The 22882-nt window shown below is 46.8% G+C and overlaps 1 protein-coding gene across 1 annotated transcript in view; it reads left to right on the top strand.

The window, feature by feature from the left end:
* TDRD12 (tudor domain containing 12) overlaps positions 1-22882 on the top strand; it is a 206771-nt gene that overhangs the window by 36227 nt on the left and 147662 nt on the right. Inside the window, exons 2-9 of the mRNA XM_088459847.1 lie at positions 2564-2635; positions 3352-3501; positions 4482-4618; positions 11504-11623; positions 17818-17873; positions 18927-19012; positions 19109-19376; positions 22556-22586. Of these exons, the coding sequence (XP_088315973.1) occupies positions 2612-2635; positions 3352-3501; positions 4482-4618; positions 11504-11623; positions 17818-17873; positions 18927-19012; positions 19109-19376; positions 22556-22586 (872 nt within the window). The 5' untranslated portion in view covers positions 2564-2611. The remainder of the gene's footprint in view (positions 1-2563; positions 2636-3351; positions 3502-4481; positions 4619-11503; positions 11624-17817; positions 17874-18926; positions 19013-19108; positions 19377-22555; positions 22587-22882) is intronic.

Below are 22882 nucleotides of genomic sequence, written 5' to 3'. Positions count from 1 at the left end.
GTTTAAACTGGCTTACTTGTTCCCTCCGATATCTCTGCTGCCTCGGGTCCTGCGCAAGTTCAAACAGGACGGAGGCACACTGATCCTGGTGGCCCCAGCGTGGCCCAGAAGGCCGTGGTACTCCGATCTGCGGAGCCTGTCCATCGACGCTCCGTACCTCCTACCTCAACGGCGGGACCTGTTGTCTCAGGGGCCCTGTCTTCACCCGGATCTGGGTCGACTATCTTTGACGGCGTGGCTCTTGAGACAGCCGTCCTGAGGTCTCGGGGCTTTTCTAGCTCCGTTATTACCACCATGCTGAGGGCGCGCAAGCCTGCTTCCGCGAGGATCTATCACAGAGTGTGGCACACTTTCTTTCAGTGGTGCGAGGCCAGAAACTATGATCCCCAGGTGTTCCGGGTTTCGCGTATTCTGGCTTTCCTTCAGTCGGGTTTGGATTTAGGATTACGTCTTTCCTCGCTGAAGGTGCACGTGTCTGCTCTGTTGGTGTGGTTCCAGCGCAGGATCGCTGCTATGCTGGACGTACACACCTTTTTCCAGGGAGTTTTGAGAATCCAGCCTCCCTTTGTGCCACCTGTGGCCCCGTGGGATTTGGCGGTGGTTCTTCGGGCCTTACAGGGTCCGCCTTTTGAGCCCTTGGAGTCAGTGGAGCTCAAGTGGCTAACTTTTAAGACTGTTTTCCTCTTGGCGATTGCTTCTGTCAGGAGGGTTTCAGATTTGGGGGCGCTTTCTTGTCGTCCCCCTTTTCTGATTTTTCATCAGGACAGAGCGGTGCTTCGCACTCGTCCTGAGTTCCTGCCTAAGGTGGTTTCCAGGTTCCACATTAATCAGGAAATTGTTGTACCAGCCTTTCTGTCGCCTGATCTTTCGGCTGGGGAGGCTTCCTTAGACGTTGTCCGTGCACTCCAGGTTTATGTGGACCGGACTAGTTCTGTGAGGAAGTCGGATTCTTTGTTTATCCTCTTTGGTTTTCACAAGAGGGGTTGGCCTGCCAACAAACAGACTCTAGACCGTTGGCTTCGTTCTGTTATTATTGAGGCTTATATGCAGGAGGGTTTACCTGTTCCAGCCTCTGTTAAGGCTCATTCCACTCGGTCTGTGGGCCCTTCTTGGGCTGCTAGCCGTGGCGCCTCTGCTGTTCAGCTCTGTAAGGCGGCCACCTGGTCTTCCATTCAGACCTTTTTGAGGTTCTATGCGTTTGACACCTTTGCCTCTCAGGATGCATCCTTTGGGCGCCGGGTTCTCCTATCAGCACAGGAGCGTCCCCGCCCTTAGTTGGACTGCTTTGGGACATCCCCAAGGTCACCCTGTGGACCCCTATGGACCCTGAAGTAGAAAACAAGAGATATGGTAAGAACTTACCTTTGTTATCTCTGTTTCTACGAAGTCCATAGGGTCCACAGGGCACCCGCCCTGACGCACCTGGCTTCATATGGGCTCTGTGACTGGTCACCGGTTTTCCGTCTCCCATTTCTGTGAGTATGGTTCTTGTGTGTTCCAGTCTTCCTTCTCTCTGTTTCGTCTCCTCCTCCGGCCTGGGCTGCTTACCAACTGAGGTGCCTGTGGCTCGGGGGCGGGGTATAGGGGAGGTTGGACCCAAGTGCATCCTGGGAGCAGCTGAAAGCTTTAACTCCGTGGTGCCCGAGGATCCAGGATCCAGCTATACCCCAAGGTCACCCTGTGGACCCTATGGACTTCGTAGAAACAGAGATAACAAAGGTAAGTTCTTACCATATCTCTTGTTATCGTCTAGTGCGTAGGGGCCTTTAGACTTAAGGAATCTGCAATGACAATTAATTGCTTATTTAATTTGAAATGTGGTAATCTTTCTTCCACGAAATAATGCGTTGAACAAACGATGTTCTTTGCATTATAGTGATCATTCTAGGTCCAGCGCGTGGCAGGGTGCCGGACCGTAAAAAGGGCACAAAAGAGGCGTGGCAATGAAACAGGGAGCATATTAAGACACGCCCCCTTGTCATCTCTCTTGGGGCGTGCCCAGCAGTTACAGACATCTATTCACTGGCGACGACTCCCCCCAGGTGGGGACGGCACCCAGCAGGGTGTTTCAGCAGAGTACCGCCGTAAGGGCAGGGTGCATTTTGCCGTTTTGAATTCGTGCAGGAAGCTGTATGTTTCGATCAGTCCAGGAAGCCTATCAGATCTTCCACATTCCTACATAAGAAACCTCTGGACCCTTCTCTCGAGTGGGGGCTTCTTGAATCTCCCGCCCGGTATGGCTGTATTCCTTTATCAGCCAACATCAAAGATGTGCTGCCCAGCAGAGGAGTATTTTGCTGGGATTTGCATCTGCTGGTCCCAGTCCTTAAATAATGTGGGAATATACTGTATATGTGTTTTAGCTACAGTAGACCTGTTTATCTCCATTCTATATGTTAAGAGTTCATAACCCATCACACCTAAAATTCCACATCTTTACAGGGATTGGGGGATGGGTAATTCATTGCTTTGGAGCGGCAGGGCAATGGCAGCAGAGGTTTCCTACTGACCTCCTTTTATGTACTTATTATCCGGCTTACATTATTTTTCTCGTCTCTTATAGAATAATATACAGAATATCTGCATTACAGTATCTGTGAATGTGACAGTCATGTACGCATTATCAGTGCTTAAGGTAAGAGTTGTATTCTTAATATAGTGTCTGTTTTTTTTTTTCATTTTACTTTCTCTAAATGTTCATTTAGTCATTGACATAAGTCAAGCATCTAAGCACCATCTTTGTTGGTAGCATTTGTGGATATGAGTGATATGTTTTACATGGCTGAGGTAGAAGGGGGCAATTTTTAGAGAGAACTTTTTATTTTTTTTTACCCAACAAGCAGATCTCTGTTGCACAGCATGATTATCCATCGAATACAGTTCCTTATTGCGCAATTCTATACACGATACTGCTCTGAAATACTTAGTGATCTATATACATTGAACATTTGCATATCAATGTGCTGTGTAACATTTCCTAATGTCGACATGGTTATTATGTCGTCAGTAAATGTGTTAACATTTAGCTTGTTGATACCGATGAAATGTCGACATGGTCGACTATGTGGTTTTTAGGTCAGTCTAGCGTTGTAATGCCCAATTTTGTGAATGTCGACATTCTGTCCATGTTATTTATCCAGGTGTCAACATGTATGATGTTGACATTTTAGCCACGTCTACATCACGAATGGCAACATTGTCACCGTCGACAATCTGACTTCATACCATGTTTTCATCTTCTGGCTTAGTGACATAGACCTGTATGAAGGTCACCATTGGATGCACTTGTATATGCTACTCTGATAAAACTAAGAGTGCAGTTTCAGTGTATGATGATGGGTTTTTATGCAGGTGACGGATCCAAGCTGCTTTTTTTGTGAGATACTGAAGGTAGATGGCAGTAAGGAGTATGACCAGCTGTTTGAGGACCTGAACCTGCTGTATGGTACAACGTACAGGGATGTAGGAGAACTGAAGCCGGCGTCTTTACCTCTTGGGACGGTAACTCACATTCTTCTGACTTGAGTAGAATAAGTGTGGGGCATATTGCTTTTTAAGTGAGAAAGATATATAATGACTTCATTCTATAATCTGAGTATAAGGGGATGGGAATCTGTCTATATGGCCACTTGTGAAGTTGCATCACGGCAAATGTGAGTAACGCCAGCAAATTTAGATAATGTATTACTTAGCTACAGGACACAGGAATAGTAGCCATCAGTGTCAAAGGCAAGGAAAAGTTCTCGTCAGTAGTAGGTTTCCTGAAGAAAGTGTAGCAACTGTTTCTCACAATCCAGGCACAAATGAGCGCTGTGATGTTCCCCGAATTTCCAGTTCTACTGTACATGCCGGTTATCCTTCTTACTGAGGAATCGGTATGACATACCGCTGGACATAAGGCGGTGGATGAAATACTGACGCTGGAAGTCCGGCAGATGAAGATCCCGACTGTGCCTGCTAAGTATCATACCCCCCTCCTAACCCTAACCTTCCCTTAGGGGTGCCTAACCCTAACCCCCCCTCGCCCACCCCCAGTGCCTAACCCTTACCTCCCCCCCAGGGGTGCCTAAACCAAACCTCCCCTTCCCCATTCTAATCCCCAAGTCCCCCCGGGAGTCCCTAAACCTAACCACCCCCTGCGGCTAACAAGTCCCGACGCACGGTTTACCTACGTTCAGTATGTCAGGATTTCGGCATGGGGCTGATGATAGGCGTCGTGATTTAGTCGCCTATCATTATTCCCATGCCGGGATTTCACAGTCGGGAAGCCGGCGGTTGGCATTTCGACCGCCAGCTTTCTGACTACGTACCCTTACTGAGGCAGTCTTTTAGTTCCCCAGCATTTTATGATTGTTAGATTATTTTCTAATGGTGTCCCCCAACAGGACTAGGTGTTCATGAACAACAAAAATATTTTTAATGCTTCACTATTATGTCTAAAAACAATATCAAGTGACACAAGTGCGTTTGTTTACCTCTAGTTTTGTGTAGTTTTCTGTGAAGACATGAAGAGCTGGTGCCGGGCTACACTGGAATCCGCCACTTGTAGCGCACAGGACGAGATGGTCGAGTGTTTTCTGCTTGATTACGCTGTACACTGTCCCATAAAGAAGAGCAAGTGAGGAGCTGCTTCGTGATTTGGGCCAGTACCGCACAATCAAATAGGTTTATTTTGAACAGCTTATAATATGTATGGTGTTTGGGACCCTCGCTCTATTAGTACATCTCAAACCTCCCATTGTAGGCCAACTTCTTTGGCAATCAGTACTGGCTTCTTCAGTGCGGTGGAGGATTAACTTTATTCACAGATAAATTCATGTTGTTAATTGTAACATTATTTATTCTACATGATCTCTTAATCCCCTTCGCTGCGGAGGACAAGTGTGGCTCGTCATCTGCATATACCTTAAAACTGTGTGTGAAGAGTGCTAGAGAGATGGGGTTACCCTTGTTTGAAAGAGACCTTCTTTCAAACTATTTGCCCCCCATAGAGATTATTGCCTGGTGATCAAAACCTACACATATAGAATCCGACTATTTACTATTTCTTCTTCAGAGTCCATAGGGGGTCCGCAGGGTTGACCTTGGGGTATAGGTTGGGAACCAAATCCGGGCACCATGCAGTTAAAGCTTTCAGCTGCCAGGATGCACTGGGTCCACTCTCCCTATATTCCCGCCCCCAAGCCAGAGGCACCTCAGTTTTAAGTTGGCGCCCGGCCGGAGTCGGTCAGCGTTATCGCAGGGGGGCTGATTAACAGCCCCTAAGCCTTTTTTGGGAGTTTTTTATTAGTATTTATTTTTTTTTACTTTAAAGACTCATCAGAGCGGTTGCGTCAGACTGTCCATAGGACGTCCAAGCTGCCACTCCTACACCCCGCTGGCGCCGCAACGCTAGTACAGATCTGGGGATCGCGGGGGGACCCCAGAGTCTGTAGTAGCCAGGCTCTGGGGGATCCCTAGACTGCTGCCGGATCAACAGGGAGCAGGTAAGACGCGGATCACCGCTTGCAGTGACCCACGTGTACAACATGCAGTCTCATGCCTACGGTCTCTGGGGAAAGACCGGAGGCACTGGCAGTGGCGGCGGGCTCCCTCTCTCAGGAGGTATACCCCGTGCGTCCACTAGACCACCAGGGATTAAGCAGCAAGCGGGAGCCGGCATCCCGGGGGTTAATAGCCGGCCAGGGGAGGCAGCCTTCCCTGTTCAGCGGCTCCTCCCCTCAGCTCAGCGCGCCTTTCCAGCGTGTGGTTTGGCATCCCTGAGCTGCATTCCTTGATGGGCCACGCTTCCTCTGAGGTCTCCAGCGGCCATTTTCCTATATGGTGCAGCAGATCTCCTGGGATGACAGTGAGTTCCAGTCCCCCTGCGTACCTTACCATTTGGGTCAGTGTACACAGCGCTATAGCCTTCCCAGACACTGAATCTGGGCAGTTGAATGTAGCGACATTTGCAGTATAGTATATGTAATGTGTGTGTGTGTGTGTGTGTGTGTGTATGTATGTATGTATATATATATATATGTGTTGTATGTGACTTATGCTAGTGCTGACTGTCTGTGCTTTATTCTCTCACCTGTCAGTGTATGTCTATCCCTTTTCTTTACAATCTGCCCTAATACAGGTGTACTTAGGGTGGTTCTGAGACCTCACGTATATATACTTGTCAATATTTGTGAGGTTTGTCACATACTGTTGCATGCTGCGCGTTGCCATATTTTAGGTGGAACTGTGTGTTGGATACACTGACAGTGGGTCCCTGCAGCTAATCTTGGCGTCAGTCAGGACCAGTATAGCGCTGCTTGATATTTCCACGAGGATGGTTAGTCAGAGAGGTCTGACCAGGAAATAGAGCATGATACTGCACTGATTTTTGCTATCCATCAAGTCATGTGCTGCAGGTATGAGTACGGAGGATTTGACTCAGAAAGGGTTATGTGTCCGGCGCCATCAGGTGCCGGGTCCCTTTCAGGACCCCCTTGGGCGATTTGTTTCTCAAGATCCTGGCCTCCATTGCGGATCGCCTGGCGACCCCATTGTTGGAACTCACTTGGGATTACTTCAACATGCTACCCTTCCCTCTCAGGGTATCTCGCAGTTTCTTGCGCTTTACTCTTACTTGTGACACAGACTATCGCTCCCTACCTGGATTTTTCACAGTACATGCAATTCCCTCAGGTACCACAACAGTCTGTCATTCCCATTGCAGGGATTACCACGACAGCCACCCTGGGTGGATGTCGTTTCTACGAAACACAAAATGGCGTAATAAACGCCCTGTGGATACTACCCAGTCAGCACTGCTGTCTAACACAAGGGGGAGCCTAAAACAAGTATTGTTATCCCTGCTTGGGTGCTGGCAGTCAAGTCCATCCTAGTTATAGAGGATGTTGAACCTGCACCTAAATCAAATCATCCTCAGTTAACACATTAAAGTGTCTTCGGCTGTTTTCCCCCTCTCTGACCAGCGGGTGGATCAAATGGCGGGGGTCTGGCAATCGCCAGATTGGAGCTATCACAAAAGTGTTTGGCCTCATGTTACCCATTCCCTGAGGGTCATAGCAGGTAATAGGGATCACCCCCTGGGGTGGATTCTCATATTACTCGTCTGATTAAGAGCGCTACTACTCCTCCCATCCCTGCTCTGACAGATTGTACGGATACATAGGTGGTAGCTTTGTCTGAAATCAATATACTCTCTTTCAGCCAACCATGGCTATCACTTATGTGGCTAATGCTATTGAGAGATGGACTGATGCATTTGTAGACAGTTTTTCCCTCAAAAACTTCTGGCGATCAGATGTTTCTTGCTGCTCACATTCAAGATGCAGTTTTCATATGTTGGAGTAACAACATTGGATACCAGTCTCCAAAACTTCAGGGTTTCGGCCACGACTGTATCTGTCCACCTTACCCTATGGCTGCGCTCCTGGAAGGCAGAGGTGGACTCCAAGATAGGCTTTAAAATGGATTACCCTATAATGGGGAGATCTTGTTTGACCCTGACCTTGACAAGATTGGAGCAACGTTGGCAGTATCACAATCGACATTTCCGCCTTCAGCTACTTCCACTACACGGCCACGGACTACATCTGTTTAGTCCTTTTGTCCTCAGGGAAAGCCTAAAGGCCAGTCTTTTCCTAGACTCTCGGCGTCCACGAGGGCCGCCATACCCGGAACCAAGCAGACCTGGAACTCCAGTCGCCCTGCTTCTAAACCTGAGGATACACTTTCAGCCTGATGGGACAGGCCTTCATCTGGGGGATCCCAGAATGAGATACCTACTTTTTCAGTTCGTCCAGTGCTGGTGTCTAGTCACCACGGACGCTTGGGTAAGAGTTTAAGTCTCTCACGGGTACGCCCTCTCATTGCTCAGATGGCCTCTCCACATGTTTGGCTATACAGGCTTTTCTTCAGACCCGAACAAAGCCTTACAAATCCAGAAACAAGGCCTTACAAATCCAGAAAGCTATGCAGTAAGCAGGGGTAATTATGCCAGCCCCAATATCTCAGTGAGGGACTGGTTATTCTACTTTCTGGTGCAGAGGCCAAATGGTCCTCATTGGCCTATCCGCTATCTGAAACCCCTGAACCAATTCCTAAAAGGTGCCTAGATTCAGGAGAGAACCCCTACACTCCATCATCCGAGCTATGGAACCTGGGGACTTTATGGTATCGCTGGATATTCAGGACGCGTACCTACAGGTACCTATGGAGTCCTCTCATCAGCGTTGGTTCAGGTTTGCTGTACCACAGCAACACTTCCAATTTTCGGACTCTGCCCTTTGGACTGTCCACAGCCCCACCGGGGTTTACCAGATTTATGACTTTTATGACAGCCCACCTGTTCAGGGTATCCGACTGCTCCTGTATCTGGACGGCCTCCTTCTCTTGAAGGATCACCAGGGTGCTTTAAAGCCATTTCCAGTTAACCATTGCTTTCATTCACAAGTACGAATAAGTTAATAAACTGGGAAAAAGTCCTCCCTGAATCCCTCACAGGGTATGATTCATCTGGGAGCCCTGCTGGATTCTCAGAATCAGAGAATCCTTCTGAGGATGTCTCCTCAGTCAACAAGTGTTGTTACACTTAGTAACGCAGGTTCTAGTATCCAGGTTGTCTACCTATGGAAGGGTGGAATATGCTCTGTTCCATTCCAGGCCTTTGCAAAAACTGATCCTCTCCAGATGGAACTGGTTTCTCCATCGGATCACTATTCAGACGATGATGCTTTCTCCGGAGGTGCGTCTGTTTCTATCTGGGCGGCTATGGCTATCTCATCTCACCAAGGGTCGTCCCTTTTTGGATCCCGTACTATTTAATCCTTAAAACGGACGCCAGTCTCTGGGGCGCAGTGACAGGTCCGCACTCCTTTCGGGGCAGTTGGACGTCTGTCGATTCCACCCTGCCACTTGACTTATTGGAACTTCAAGATGTCTTGGGCCCTCGCTCTGGCCTAACACACACTTCTCGGTAAACCTGTAAAGGTTCAGTCCGACAATGTCACAACAGTGGCTTACTTCTAGGAGACACTAGAAGTTGGGCAACACTGACAGGAATTTCACACATTATGACATAGACCAAGGGTCTCATCCCAGCCATCTCTGCAGCGTTAATTCCAGGAGTTCTCCATTAGGAAGCGGACTTCCTCTGCCGTCACGACTTGCATTCCGGGGACTACTTTTCTCCAAGAGAGGTTTCAACTCCTAGTGGGCAGAATGGGCCTCCCAGAGGTGGTCCTCATGGCCTCCTGACTCTTATCACGCACTGCTGGTGTTAGGGTCCAGAACTAGAGGTACTGAAGCAACTTTCGGTGACGCATTATCATTGAAGTGCTCCTTCAAATTTGTGTACCTGTTTCCTCCCTTCTCCCTTCTTCCTCGAGTTCTTCGGAAGTTAAATCAAAACGGAGGTACTGTCCTACTGGTAGCTCCAGATTGACCCAGATGTCACTGGTACTTAGATTTTTGGAGTCTCTCCATCGACTCTTGGTTCCTACTGCCTCAATATCTGGACCTGTTGTCTCAGGGTCCTTGCCTTTCCCTGGACATGGATTGTTTGTCTTTGCGTCCCTACTGTGGTCCTAAGGCTTCTCTGGCTCTGTCATCATCGAGATGTTTAGAGCGGGTTGGCCAGCTTTTGCTGGGATCTACCTCAGAATGCAGCATACATAATTCTTATGGTATCGTACCTGTAGCTATGATCCTCAGGTGTGTAGGATTTCCAGAAGTTCTGGCATTCCTTTCACCGGGCTTGGGTCTAGCCCTCCGCCTGGCTTCCCTGTAAGTGTGGGTCTCTGCACTGTCAGGATGAATTGCTCCACTCTCTGGTCTCCAGATCCTCCTCTTAAGGGTGTTTTCTGGATTCTACCTCCCTTTATCCCCCCTAGGGGCTCCTTGGGTTTGGCAGTGGTTCTTTGTGCCCTCCTGGGGCCTTCATGTGAACCACTAGTTTTGATAGCCCTTACGTGGTTTATGGCTTAGATTCTTTCTCTTATGGCGTTGCATCTGCCAGGAGAGTGTCGGAATTGGGAGCGTTCTCATGGGGCTCCCTCTTCCGGATATTTCACCAAGACAGGGTTGTGAGTCGAACTTGCCCTGTGATTCTTCCTAAAGTGGTTTTTGAGTTCCATATTATTCAGGAACTTATTGTACCGACATTTCAGTGTCCAGTCCTATCGGCTGGGCTGGCCTCTGACTGACTGACTGACTGACTGGTCCGTTCAAGTTCCTTCAGGAAATCAGACTCCTTATTTGTGGTCTATGGATTTCACAGGTAAGGATGGCCGGCCGATAAACAGACATTGGGTAGATGGCTTCGTATGACTATCTCAGGGGCCTACACTTAGGAAGGCCTTTCTGTTTCTGTTGATGCTTATTCTACTTGGGATGTGGGCCCCACGTGGGCGGCTCTCTGTGGCACCTCGGCTGTTCTGCCTTGCAAGGTGGCCACGTGATCTTCTGTACACACCTTTCTAAGGTTCTGTGCATTGGATTCCTTTGCCTCTCAGGCTGCTTCCTTTGGGCAATGGATTCTCCTCTCACCACAGGAGCGTCCCCACCCTTACAAGGACTGCTTTTAGACATCCCCAAGGTCAACCCTGTGGCCCCCCTATGGACTCTGAAGAAGAAAATGAGAGAGATGGTAAGAACTTACCCTTGTTAACTCTTTCTTCAAAGTCCATAGTGTCCACAGGGTACACGCCCTGACGCACCTGGCTTCATATCGGCTGTGTTACTGGTCACCGGTTTCCCGTCTCCTTCTCTGTGAGTATGGTTCTTGAGTGTTTCAGTATTCTCTTTCTTTCCTTCTCTGGCCTTTGGCTACTTACAAACTGAGGTGCCTCTGGCTTGGGGGCGGGGTTATAGGGAGAGTGGACCCAGTGCATCCTGGGAGCTGAAAGCTTTAACTGCGTGGTGTCTGGATTTGGTTCCCAACCTATATCCCATGGTCAACCCTGTGGACCCTATGGACTTTGAAGAAAGAGAGATAACAAGGGTAAGTTCTTACCATGTCTCTCATTTTCTCTTTCGTCCTATCTGGGGCACCAAGTATTTTTTTGTGGTGCTTATAATACATTTGTTATTGGTCCCCTTTAAAATATCAAAACTTTTTTTTTTTTGGCCATTTGGATAACCTTTTTAGGGACATGTTAGATTGAAATCAAAGACTAATTGTATTTTCTGAAAATTCAAAATATTCTTGAAAAAAAGGGGAAATATGTGTTTGGGTAATGCATAAAAAAAATAGTGCTATTAATGTTGGAGTGTGACAAGCCTCCGTGCAAGGGTGAACCTCAGCAGCAAAGGGGTTAAAGGGAGAGCCTGCGAAGGCTGCTTGAAGTAAGGCCTGAAACTGATTTACCACATAGTGCAAGCCACCTGTTGAATTGCTATCTCCACCTTCCAAGTCTTCCTTTGTAGACTGTACTAAATAACTTAATTTGTAATATTGTGGCCCTCTACCCACCACCATGCTGATCTTGTCTTTGTACTGTGATTGTAGCATACGATTTCCTCTGAAGGAGTGTGAAAGGGTTCCGTTCCGAGCAAGGAAGTTTAAGTTACACCAGATTCAGCCGATAACGCTGCACTTCAGCGTGAATGACAACAAATCGGGCTTTCGGTGAGTGAATTTATTGTCCTGAGCAGGTGATCGTGGCCCTGTAAATGCAGTGCGGCTCATGGTAAAGATATAACTCGTTAGAGCCTCTTTTTAAATGGTTCTGCTATACACTTTTAGAATGCCCCAAATTTTGAATATCCAGAAATGATGCAGTGGTAAACTGCTAGAGCTTGAAGAAAAAAGTTTAGATTAGCAAAAAAGTGGAAAATAATGTCAATTTCAGCGTTATTAAAAAAAAAAAAAAAAAAAAAAAGGAGTTTTCTCTGTCACCCACTGGGGGACACTGGAGCTAGGGTATTGTCAGTGGTGTGTGGAGCCTGTCATTTTAAAGTTGAACACATTTGAAACAGGCACCTCCTTTCCATACCCCACCTGACCCAGTTTAAGTGCCCTCTCTTTCAGTCTGCTGTGCTGAATATTTTATTTGATCTTTTATTGTTCTGGGGGGCAGACTTCGGTCTATGGGAGTCTGCCTGCTACGTAGGCGCCTCCAGGTGGCAACATTGGTCACAGGGTAGAATCTGGGATCACAGCGTCCATAGCATGCAAGTCACAGTTAACTCCCCATAGCCTGGTTTAGGAAATTATCGGGAACAAGGGTGGGGCTCGCGTCTGTGGTTCTTTAACCCCCCCTCGCTGTCTATTGGTTGCCTCAAGTGACAACTGGCTTGTCCAGCCCCCAGGGGATGGAGTTACCCAACAGTGCTCCTCTCTTCCCTCTTCAGTTGGCGTTCTTCCCAACTCGGACAACCCGCCATACATTTCTGCCAGAGTCTATCTTGCAGATATGCAGCAGAACAGCAGCACCACCAGGCTGCTTTCTATCTGGATAAAGCGGCTCTTGATACCAGCATCTTAACTTCCACGGTGTCTTAGCTGGTGGGGAGCTGTAACCTGCCAGCATGCTTTCCAGGGCCAATGGACGGCTCAGGAAAGCTGTCTCCCGATCAATGTCCTGGAACTTCAAGCTGTCTTCAGAGCCCTCATCAATTCCTTCAGCATCGCCCAGTCCAAGTACAATCTGGCAACACGACAGCCGTCGCTTACATAAACCATCAGGGCGGCGGTCACAGCGCCAAGAAAGAGGTCAGTCGCATTCTCTGTTGGGCGGAGCATCATGTTTCAGCTCTGTCGGCAGTTTTCAATCTGGGGATCCAGAATTGGGAAGCAGACTTTCTAAGTAATCAAGACGTCCACTCTGGTGAGTGGGCCCTTCATCGGAACGTCTTTCAGCTTCTAGCTCATCGTTGGGGCCTGCCGGAAGTCGATCTGATGGCATCTCTGTACAACCGCAATCTACCGAAGTACGGATCTCACACCAGAGACCCGGGGGCTCTTTTGGCGGACGCCTTGGGGGTTCGGTGGACTTTCAATCTCATGTACATATTCCCTCCAATCTCACTTCTGTGGAGTTTTGGAACGCAGATCTTCTGAGCCCCTCTACATTGACGCCCCACTACGTCTTCCTCCACGAGCGGATCTTCTCTCCCGGGGCCATGCTTCCATCCGGATCTGACTCTCCTCGCTTTGAAGAGGTGGTTCTTTAGACATCCGTCTTGAGAGCTAAAGGTTTTTCGCAGTCAGTCACTCGCTCCATGTTGAATGCGCGGAAACCTTCTTCCGCCAAAGTTTATCATCTGATTTGGCGCGCATACTTCTCCTGGTGTTCTTCCAGCAGTTTATACCCCAGATCCTTCCGGCTTTCCCGAGTTCTCTTGTTTCTACAGTCCGGCCTGGATTTGGGTCTTCGTCTGTCTTCCTTAAAATTACAGGTCTCAGCCCTTTTGGTTCTCTTTCAGAGTCAGATTGCCTTGATGCCGGATGTTCGTACCTTCTTTCTTGGTGTTTTCCATGTGCAACCTCCGTTTGTTCCTCTGGTGGCTCCGTGGGACTTGTCCCCTGGTGCTTCGGGCTCTTTAGGCACCTCTCTTCGAGCCTTTGGATTTGGTGGGCCATAGTTGGCTCACGTTGAAGACTATTTTTCTCCTGGCTATTTCTTCGCCTCAGAGAGTGTCAGACTTAAGCGCACTGTCGTGTCACTCTCCTTTTCTGCTCTCACTTGGACCAGGCCATTCTTCGGACTACACTAGGTTACCTTCCAAAAGTGGTTTCCAGATTCCACCTCAATCAGGAGATAGTGGTCCCGGCCTTTCAGTCTCCGGAGGATTCGGCGGATGATGCCTCTTTGGATGATGAAAGGGCCATCCGCATCTATGCAGATCGTACCATAGATATCAGGAAGTCGAATTACCTTTTCATACTCTGGCTACCACAAGTGTGGTTGGCCTGCTACGAAGCAGACCTTAGCTAGGTGGCTCCGCTTAACCATCCGCCACGCGTTTGTGATGGCGAACCTCCCGGCCGTGGTGACTGCTCATTCCACGAGGTCAGTTGGTACCTCTTGGGCAGCTCGTCGTGGCGCCTCTGCAACCCTATACGCCAGCGTAGTCCCTGTGTCCCCTATGGAGTTCGAGGAAAAGGACTTAACAGGTAAGACATAAGTATCCTTATTTGGAGCAGTGTGCTTGAGAGTGAGTGTAGTTGTTCCTTTCTGCTGTGCATTTTATCATCACAGGAACCTGCTAATATTTGTGTTCAGAGCCACTGAGTGACACTGGGACCAGGAGATATAGATTGAGCTGCAGAAGTCTGGGCACCAGAGAGGACATGTTATTTTAATGACTGCATAGCAGCAGCTTTTTTTTTTTTTTTTTTTTTTTAGTTTTTTTTCAGGTCTTCTAGTCTATTTCCAAAAGAGACTGGCCTTAAAAAAGGGCAGTATACGGGCTCATGTTAGCAGGAGTCATCATTCCAGAGATTCAAGTGGTTTTACTCCAACCTGTTTGTATCGCCAAAGCTGGATGGCTCAGTACAACCCATTCTGAATGGAATCTCTTGAATCAGTGATCACCAGTATGAAGGCAGTAGAATTTCTGTTTTCCATGGACATTCGGGATGTTATCTTTTGCACATTCCCATATGGAAACAGCATCCGTCCTACCTTCGGTTTGCGATCTGGGATGCCCACTTCAAATTCCGGGTATTCTCCTCTGCCCACTGTCTGACTATGTTAATGGCGGTAATTGTGGTTCGCCTTCTTTGGGAGGTACGAATGTCCCCTACCGTTCTGATCTCCTGATAAAGGCTTCCTCCTGAGAGACACTTCTCTCTCATGTACAACTTACCCATCAGATGCTCATCTTTCATTGCTGGATTGTGATTTTCAAAAAGTTTAATATGATTCTGTCTTTTTCCTCAGAATGTTGTTTTACAAATCCTTACTGAGGATCTTTCTTCCACAGGACAAAATCTTGGCTCTCCAGTCGTTGATAGGACTGGTTCTCAAGAAACTGAAGATCTCTGTTCATCTGTGCATGTGTCACCTGGGAAAAAATTGTCTCCTCGTTCGAAGCAGTTCTGTTCAGCAGGTTCCACTCCAGGATCTTCACTTGAACCAGCTCTCCAAGTGGGACAGGTCTTACTTTCACCTGTCTTGAGTCATTTGTTTTTCAACTCAGGCCCACCTATCCCTCCTTTTGCAATTGGATTCCAAACATCTTAGGGCAGGTCTCCCGTTCACTATATGTGATTGGACGTTGGTCACCACAGATGTCAGTCTCAGAGGCTGGGATGCCATAGTCCTCTGGTATCCGTTCCTGGGTCTCTGATCTAGTCAGGAAGCGATGCTACCCATAAATGTCCTGGAACTCAAAGCAATCCTAAAGGCATTGTTAGCAGCTCAACATCATCTCCGGGGGCATCCCATAAAGATCCAGTTGTACAGCACCACGGTGCGAGACAGCAAGAATATTTAGGTGGATGGAAAAGCATGTTCCAGTCATATATGCGGTTTTCATTCATGAGGTAAAAAATTGTGAGGCGGATTACCTCAGCTGTCAGGATTTTCACCCCGGTGAGTGGTCCCTTAAGTGAGATGGGGGCTTCCAGAAGTCCATCTTATGGCGTCTTGTCTCAACCACAACGAGAACTAAGGATCTTGCAGCTCTGGCGGCATATGCTCTGTCAATGCCATGGTCGTTTTTCCTGATTTATCTGTTACCACTGTTTCCGATTCTTCCTCGAGTTCTGAAACTCATGAAGTGGGCGCAGGCAACTATAATCATGTTAATTTCAGATTGGCCTCGCCGGATGTGGTACTCAGACCTTCAGGGTCTTCTTATAGACCCCATGTCCCCCTTCCACTTCATCGAAATCTGCTCCGGCAAGGTCTGTTTCTCCATCCAGCCTTGTCTCGGCTACATTGGATGGGGTGGGTGGCTGTTAAAACCTCAATTTTGAGAACAAAGGGTATTCCTGAGAAGCTGGTCTTGGCTCAGCTCATTGCATTTGGCGGGCTTATGTGACTTGGTATGAGAAGAATGAATTACCTCCTTCTTCATTTTGTGTTTCCCATCTTCTTTTTCTTCAGGTGGGTTTGGAGGCTTGTCTATGTCTGGGATCTCTAAGGATGCAGGTATCAGTGCTATCCATCTCCTTCCAGCATTGTCTGGTCTTGATTCCAGCATTTCAGATGTTTATGCAGGGGGTTCATCATCTCCAACCACTGTTTTTTCCTCTCACGACTCCGTGGGACTTGAGTCTTGTCTTGGAATTTTTACAATCTGCTTTGTTTGAGCTGCTGGATTCTGTTAAGTTGAAGTACATCACTTAGAAGACTCTCTTTCTTCTGGCAATTGCCTCCACCAAGAGGTTGTCCGAGTTAAGTCTTGTCTTGTCGTCCTCCCTATCTGGTCTTCCATGGCGGCCAGACAGAGTTGTGTATCAATCCTTCCTTTTTTACAAAGGCTGTTTCCAATTAATCAACCTATTGTGGTTTCATCTCTTCCCAGTGGAAATTCTTCCTCTCATTTTCTAAATGTGGCCTAAATTACGCAAGACGGATGACTTGTTTATCACTTATGGTTACCCCCAAGCGGGGTGGGCTGACTTTGAAACAAATGGTGGCTTGGTTTAGTTGTTTGTCAAGCTTATGTTGCTGATGGCCATTCTGTGCCCGCCAGGGTTTTGGCTCATTCCTCTCGGTAGGTAGGCGCCTCGTGGACTGCGCGTCCTGGAGCCTCTGCGGTTCAGCTCTATTGGGCTGCCACCTGGTCTTCCGTATGTACATTTGTGAAATGCTATAGTTTTGAAATGTTTGCGCAGTTTTGGGCGCAGTGTGCTTCATGCAGTCACTGCGTGCTCCCTCCTGTGAGGACGTCCCCTGCGTAACTCCAGTGTTACCCAGTGGAGACAACAGGATTTTTGTACTTGCCAGTAAAATTAATTTCTGTGATCCCATTGGGGACACTGGGCAACTTCCCTGCTCTGCTGTCTCTGCTTGAGTTACGGTTCTTTGCTGTTTGACTGTTACCAGTTGTTGAGACATGTTCGTCCTTTTAGGTTCATGGGTGCCGACGGCGCAGGTACTATTTAGCTTTGTTTTTGGTAAGGGGGTCATGCCTTCTTACATTAGACAACAAGCCCCCTCTGCTCCACGGACCTGGCCAGGCTTGCTACCGCCATGTTTAGGTTAGGAGGGTTTTCCTATTCCTTTTCTGTTCCTCTCTCCTCCCCAACACTACTTGAACTTGGTTAAATTTATCTGTGACAGGTGGGGTATAGAGGGGAGAGGAGCCTCTTTCAAATCTGTTCAGATCATTCATTCATTAATTTCTCTCTGCATTACCGATGCAGCCAACTTCTGTTCTATGTTCTCTAGAATACGTGTGGAAATCTGTGCTCCTCCTCCTAATTAGATGTGATGCCCAAGGCCAGGTACACATCAGAACGATATACAAAAGACGCAATGGTCGTTCCAATTTTTCTTCATCCCAGAACAAACGATATAGAGTGTACACACTATGCAATCTTCCAAATGATGGCACGATATATTGTGTAATTGGATCACATTGAGTGTGTAGCACATCAGATGTGAAGATGCGATGAATGACGCATATGAACGCGCAATTTAAATGTACACACTATGCGATGTGAAAGATATGTCGTTCAAACGTGCTTTCAAAATGACATATCGTCCATTATGTTGCCTAATGTGTACCCAGCCTTAGGCTGCGGGAAAGAGTTGCCAGCAAGTTAGGAAGGTGGACACCGATCATTAAGAATAAATAGGAAAGATCAGTATAGACCAGTCATTTTTCATTTACAGCGTTGATACATATATTTTTTTTTTTTAGATTGGCCAAGAACTGGGACACTGCTGCCATCCATTATTTTCAGCATCTGTTGAATGGTAAACTGAAATTTGTTACTGACCTGATAAGCCGTCTGTATTGTGTGATCACTGACTTTTTGCCCAGAGTGGAAATTGATGTTGCTGCCATAAAGGGGCGTATTTAATGCAAACTCCATGAAAATGTAAATATAACATTATGAGGCCCATACATTTCAATTACCCCAATTCCCTGTTTTGTCGGGAAATCCAACATGTTGGACAATCTCTACCAATTCCGACCATTTTTGGGTCGGAATCGATGAGTAGGGGATTTTTAACATGTACAATTTACTTGATTCCCCGACGGTTTACCGATCATCAATATTCGAAGATCAGTATTTCCCATCGCGGGAATGTGGCACTGATACATGGCCAAGTGTCATGTTACCGAATTTGCTTCATTACAAATTTACACATCTTATAAATATGTCTTATTTATTGCAGGATTTTCATTACATACAATTGGAATGGTGAATTGAAACCTTGAACGTGTGTATGTGTGTGGGGGATAACAGGACATAGCAAGATAGGTTACAGTTAAATAAGAAAAATAAGTAATAAGGAAATATTAAATCTTGTGCCGCCCATCCGTGATATCGGAGTCAGTGATGCAATACTACAAATTTGTTAGATATATCATGCAAACCTCTTTTTGCTTTTCCTCTTGTTGGAGATCAACTCCTAAGATGCAGCACATGAATCTATATATGCCTTCTCTTCATAGAGGCTATTAATCAGAAGTTATCCCATCACCAAAACTTTAGTGATCATACCACAAAGCCAGAATCCAAAATTCTGCCTGGGTGTGTGCCTATTGGCAGCCAGATCACAATGTCCTTTTAATATTTCCTTCTTGCTAACTGATGACCTTGTAAACCCATCTTCGAAGGTCATCAGCTGACCAGGTGTTCTGTTCCCCCAGTTGGGATCCTCCTGAAGTGGGCAGTAGCAGCATTGCAGATGTGTGACTAGGTAAATGGATAGAGAAGTGATCGAAAGAAACTGTGACCAAAACATGGTTACGATGGAATGAGGAATTCAGCTTGTTCACAAATGTTCCTTTCTTTCCAGAGTCAACCAAGGTGGAAGCACAGTTATGTTCCATGGAAAACAACTGCATTAGCGTGTACCTTTATCTTACTACTAAAGACACTCTGGTAGTAGGATTTTATTTGTCATTTTCAATAAAGTTTTACTGTTCAACTTAATAAAGCCAATAACATTAACAATGAATTTGTGTATCTTTTTTAAAGATTTGCGCTAATGATGACCTAGTGGTAAAAAAGTTTGCTTGTTATGCGAAGGAAAGTTCTGCCAAGAAGATTGAAAATGGGAAAGCAGATGTTCCCTTGGTAAAAGAGCTTCAGTCGTCAGGGCTACAAAATGGACATGCATTGCTGCCCCTGTGCAAAGGACAACCTGAATCGCTAGGAAGTCAAGTGTCCACAACAACGATTGCTCCTGCTGGGTTCCTGTGCCCGTGGTGGAGCATGCTGGGTCATGCACAGGGAATAGCCATAGGTGGGACAGAGACACTTTCTAAAACTGCCAATTTTAGTTTCACTGCTTGACAAACTGTTTGCATGTAATTCCTTGACAAGACCACATTGTTATAGTAGTAGCCAATCACCGAAAGTTCATCATGAAAAATTAGCAAATAAATAAGTGCAAATAAAGTTTAGTGTCATCATTCATGGCACAAACCCCCATTACCTCTATGAGGAGACTGGTCTGTCGGCCGTCAATAAAATGTTCAGGGTTTTTCCACGCTGGAGGGAGGACACCAGGCAATCCCAAACAACGTACATTGTTTTGGTCCCCAGAGACCTATCTTCGTGGGGATAATTTTACACAGGATAACTGTAGATGTAATTACATTGTTCAGCATATCACATGTGAGGTATAGCCATGTGTAGTGGTGGATTTTGCTTAGGGGCTGCATCCGTCCCCCCTATTAAAATCTGCCACCTCAGTGACTGCACTATAAACAGGGCCGTAGAGAGAGGACCTGGGGAAGGGGGGGTGTCAGACCCAGGCCCCTCCAGCAAGCATGGGCCTAGGTAATTAGTACCCGCTTCCCCCCCCCCCCCCCCTCCCCTCTCGGTGCCCCTGGCTATAATGCCAGCCTGCTCGTTAATATGTACACATACACGGGAACGCGATCTTGCGCATGTGCTCATTTACAGACCCCCGTCCATACAGGTAATCTACAAGGTGGTCCATAAGTGTAGAAACACCCTTATAAGAAGAAAATGAGTAAGGATTATTAATCTTGTGTGGGAGTGGGGGGAAACTTTTTCTTTTTGGTCTTCTTTCTCGAATTTTACATTTTTACTTTTATAAAGTTTATAGGATATGTTCGAAGTGCTGTCCACTATGTTGCAGTGTTAAGGCTCTTTTTCCATTCTTGATAAAACTTGACCAACATGTCTGGCTGAATCTGAGCACAAGCATCAACAATTCGTTGTTGCAGATGATAAAGTAATTTGTATCTTCACAGCGTAAACCTGTTCCTTCTGGTAACCCCACAGAAAGAAATTCAGTGGAGTTTAATATGGGGATCTTGGTGGCCACTGAACTGGAACTCTACGGCCAATCCATCTTTGGGAAACTGCACATGAAGATATTCCCTGAGTCCATAATGAGGTGGCGCACCATCTTGCTGGAAGAAATTAGGATATGACCCCTCTGATAACAATGAGGGAAAAATCTCTTCATTGAGCAACCTCTGATTCTGTATGTTTTTCCCCTTTTTGCCTCATCACTAAACAATATTATGGTGTTGAAAATGAGGGTTTAGTTGAAGTTGCTGTGTTACCCAGTCTGCAAACTCCACCCGACAGTCTGGGTCATCCTTAATCAGGTGTTGCAACATCTGAACCTTGTAAGGGTGTTATTCATGTGTAGACAAAATTCTCAAATGGCCGTACGACTAACCCCACATTCACGAGACAGACGGTGAGTGCTACATTATGGGCTATTTGAATATGATACCAGCACAGCAGTTGTTGCTTCACCTGTAACAGTCTTTGTTCGTCCACTTTTCGGTTTATCTGCAACTTATCCAGTTTCTTTAAATTTGGTAAGGAGTTTGGCAACTGCACTGTTAGTAATAGGCGGCCTATATGGGTGACTGTTGAAATCATGTGCAGATATCAAGACAATCTCAACACTTTCTGTTTGTGTTAGTGTCATTGTCATTAATTTCACTACCTACAAAAGAAAACTCAGTTAACGCTCGAGAATTAATAAAGATACTGTCACAAGTCACCAGCGTGCCTTGTTACATACTTGTTCTCCAGTGTTCTCTCCTTCTCTGGGTCGCAAGTCACACGGCCGGAATTCAGCTCCTGTACAGCTTACACGCCGTACTGGGTCGGTACCCTTAGTGGGACGCCGGACTGTGGCAGGTGATACTGGATGATCTTCCTCCTCACCTGTGGATTTCATTAATCACCTGCCCTGGTAGTCCTTTGGTTCGTTACCTTTCTTAAGCTTGCTGGTACATCGCCGGCTATAGCGTTTCTGACGTGTGCTTCTGGTTCCTGACAGTCGTGTACCTGCCTGTCTGTGCCTGTTTCTGCCTGTGCTTCGATGATTCTCAGCTATTGCTCTCATTCTGCTATCTAGAGTTTTCTTTTTTTTTCTGCGAGCTGCGGAATTCTCTGGGTCTGTCACCACTTCTCTCAAGGCCGCACCTTGTCCCTCAATGCCGCATCTCTGCGGTTTACATCTCTGTTCACCACCCGCACCCCGGCTAGCAAGCCGCACCTCTGCTTTGAAGCCGCACCTCGGCCCTCAAGGCAGCATCTCTGCACTTAACAACTCAGCTCTTCAGCCGCACCCCGGCTTTCAAAGCTGCACCTCTCCTTTTGTAGCCACACCTCGGCCCTCAAGGCCGCATCTCTGCCGAAACCTCGGCTCTCGGCAGTCGCATCTCAGCTCTCTAAGCCGCATCCCAGTCTGTCCTCTTATCAGCTGTTCAAGCCACATCTCGGTTCTAGAAGCCACTTCCTGACCCTCAAGGCCACATTGCCGTTGGAGTATCTATCGGCTCACAGAGCCGCATCTCAGCCCTCAAGGCCGCTACTCTGCCAGAATATCCATCAGCTCTTAATGCTGCATCCTGTCTACTCCTCCTTGCATATCTCAACCTCTCCTGAGATCCTACAGTCACATAATATCTTGTGGCCCTAGGATAACCGTATAAGCCTCTGCTATCTTGAGTTAAGTCCAGGCGGCCACCTAAGTACCGGTGAACATGTCCAGTTCTAAGGGAACAGCGGGTGGCTATTATTGGTGAAGACCTCGTCTGGGTGATTCTAGAGGTCTTACACGGTGAGTCCTAGGAGACCGTAACAGATACATTACAACGAAGAACAGCATTGTTTTTTCTTATGAGATTCTGCATATGTTTGATATGTCACATGATTACATGTGACATAGATGTGCATCCAAGATGGCTGACTTCAGGATGGCCGCCATACTGGTGACCTACCCTAAAAAGTTTTCCCCTACTCCCATATCATATGTGTAGACACTGAATTAATATTTCCTTACTCATTTCCTTATCATAAGAGGGTGTTTCCACACTTATGGACCACCCTGTATATCTGCACTTACATCCCACACCTATCACATCCCATTGTATAAGCATGGCCGCATACTGACCAATCTGAATGTCGTCATTTTTTTTTCAGAGGCTGTTGAGAAGACCGCTGTGGAGATGAGGTATGGACATTGTATCTGTTTTATTTAGTAACAAAACTTTTTTTCAGATGTTTTATTGGGGAAGAGGAATGAATGGTTAGTATAGAACACGGAGTAAGAAGATGAGATTGACCACTGCAGGTCATTACACGCATGACACTCTAGTTTGCCAGTTGCTTAGTGTTCTTAGGAGGTTGACCATTAATTAAATGCTCAAACTTAAAGTCTACAAGTAATAACATTAAAGGGTTAAAGTGATTAGTATTCAGTTCAACCGATACATGGAAAATTATACAATCCAGTGTAAATGATATTCT

Source organism: Taudactylus pleione, unplaced genomic scaffold (assembly GCF_031769625.1).
Source record: "Taudactylus pleione unplaced genomic scaffold, aTauple2 ptg000946l, whole genome shotgun sequence".
In the NCBI taxonomy this organism is placed as follows: Eukaryota; Metazoa; Chordata; class Amphibia; order Anura; family Myobatrachidae; genus Taudactylus; species Taudactylus pleione.
Note: the sequence above shows the minus strand (reverse complement) of the source record. Positions and strands in the feature narration are given on the sequence as shown.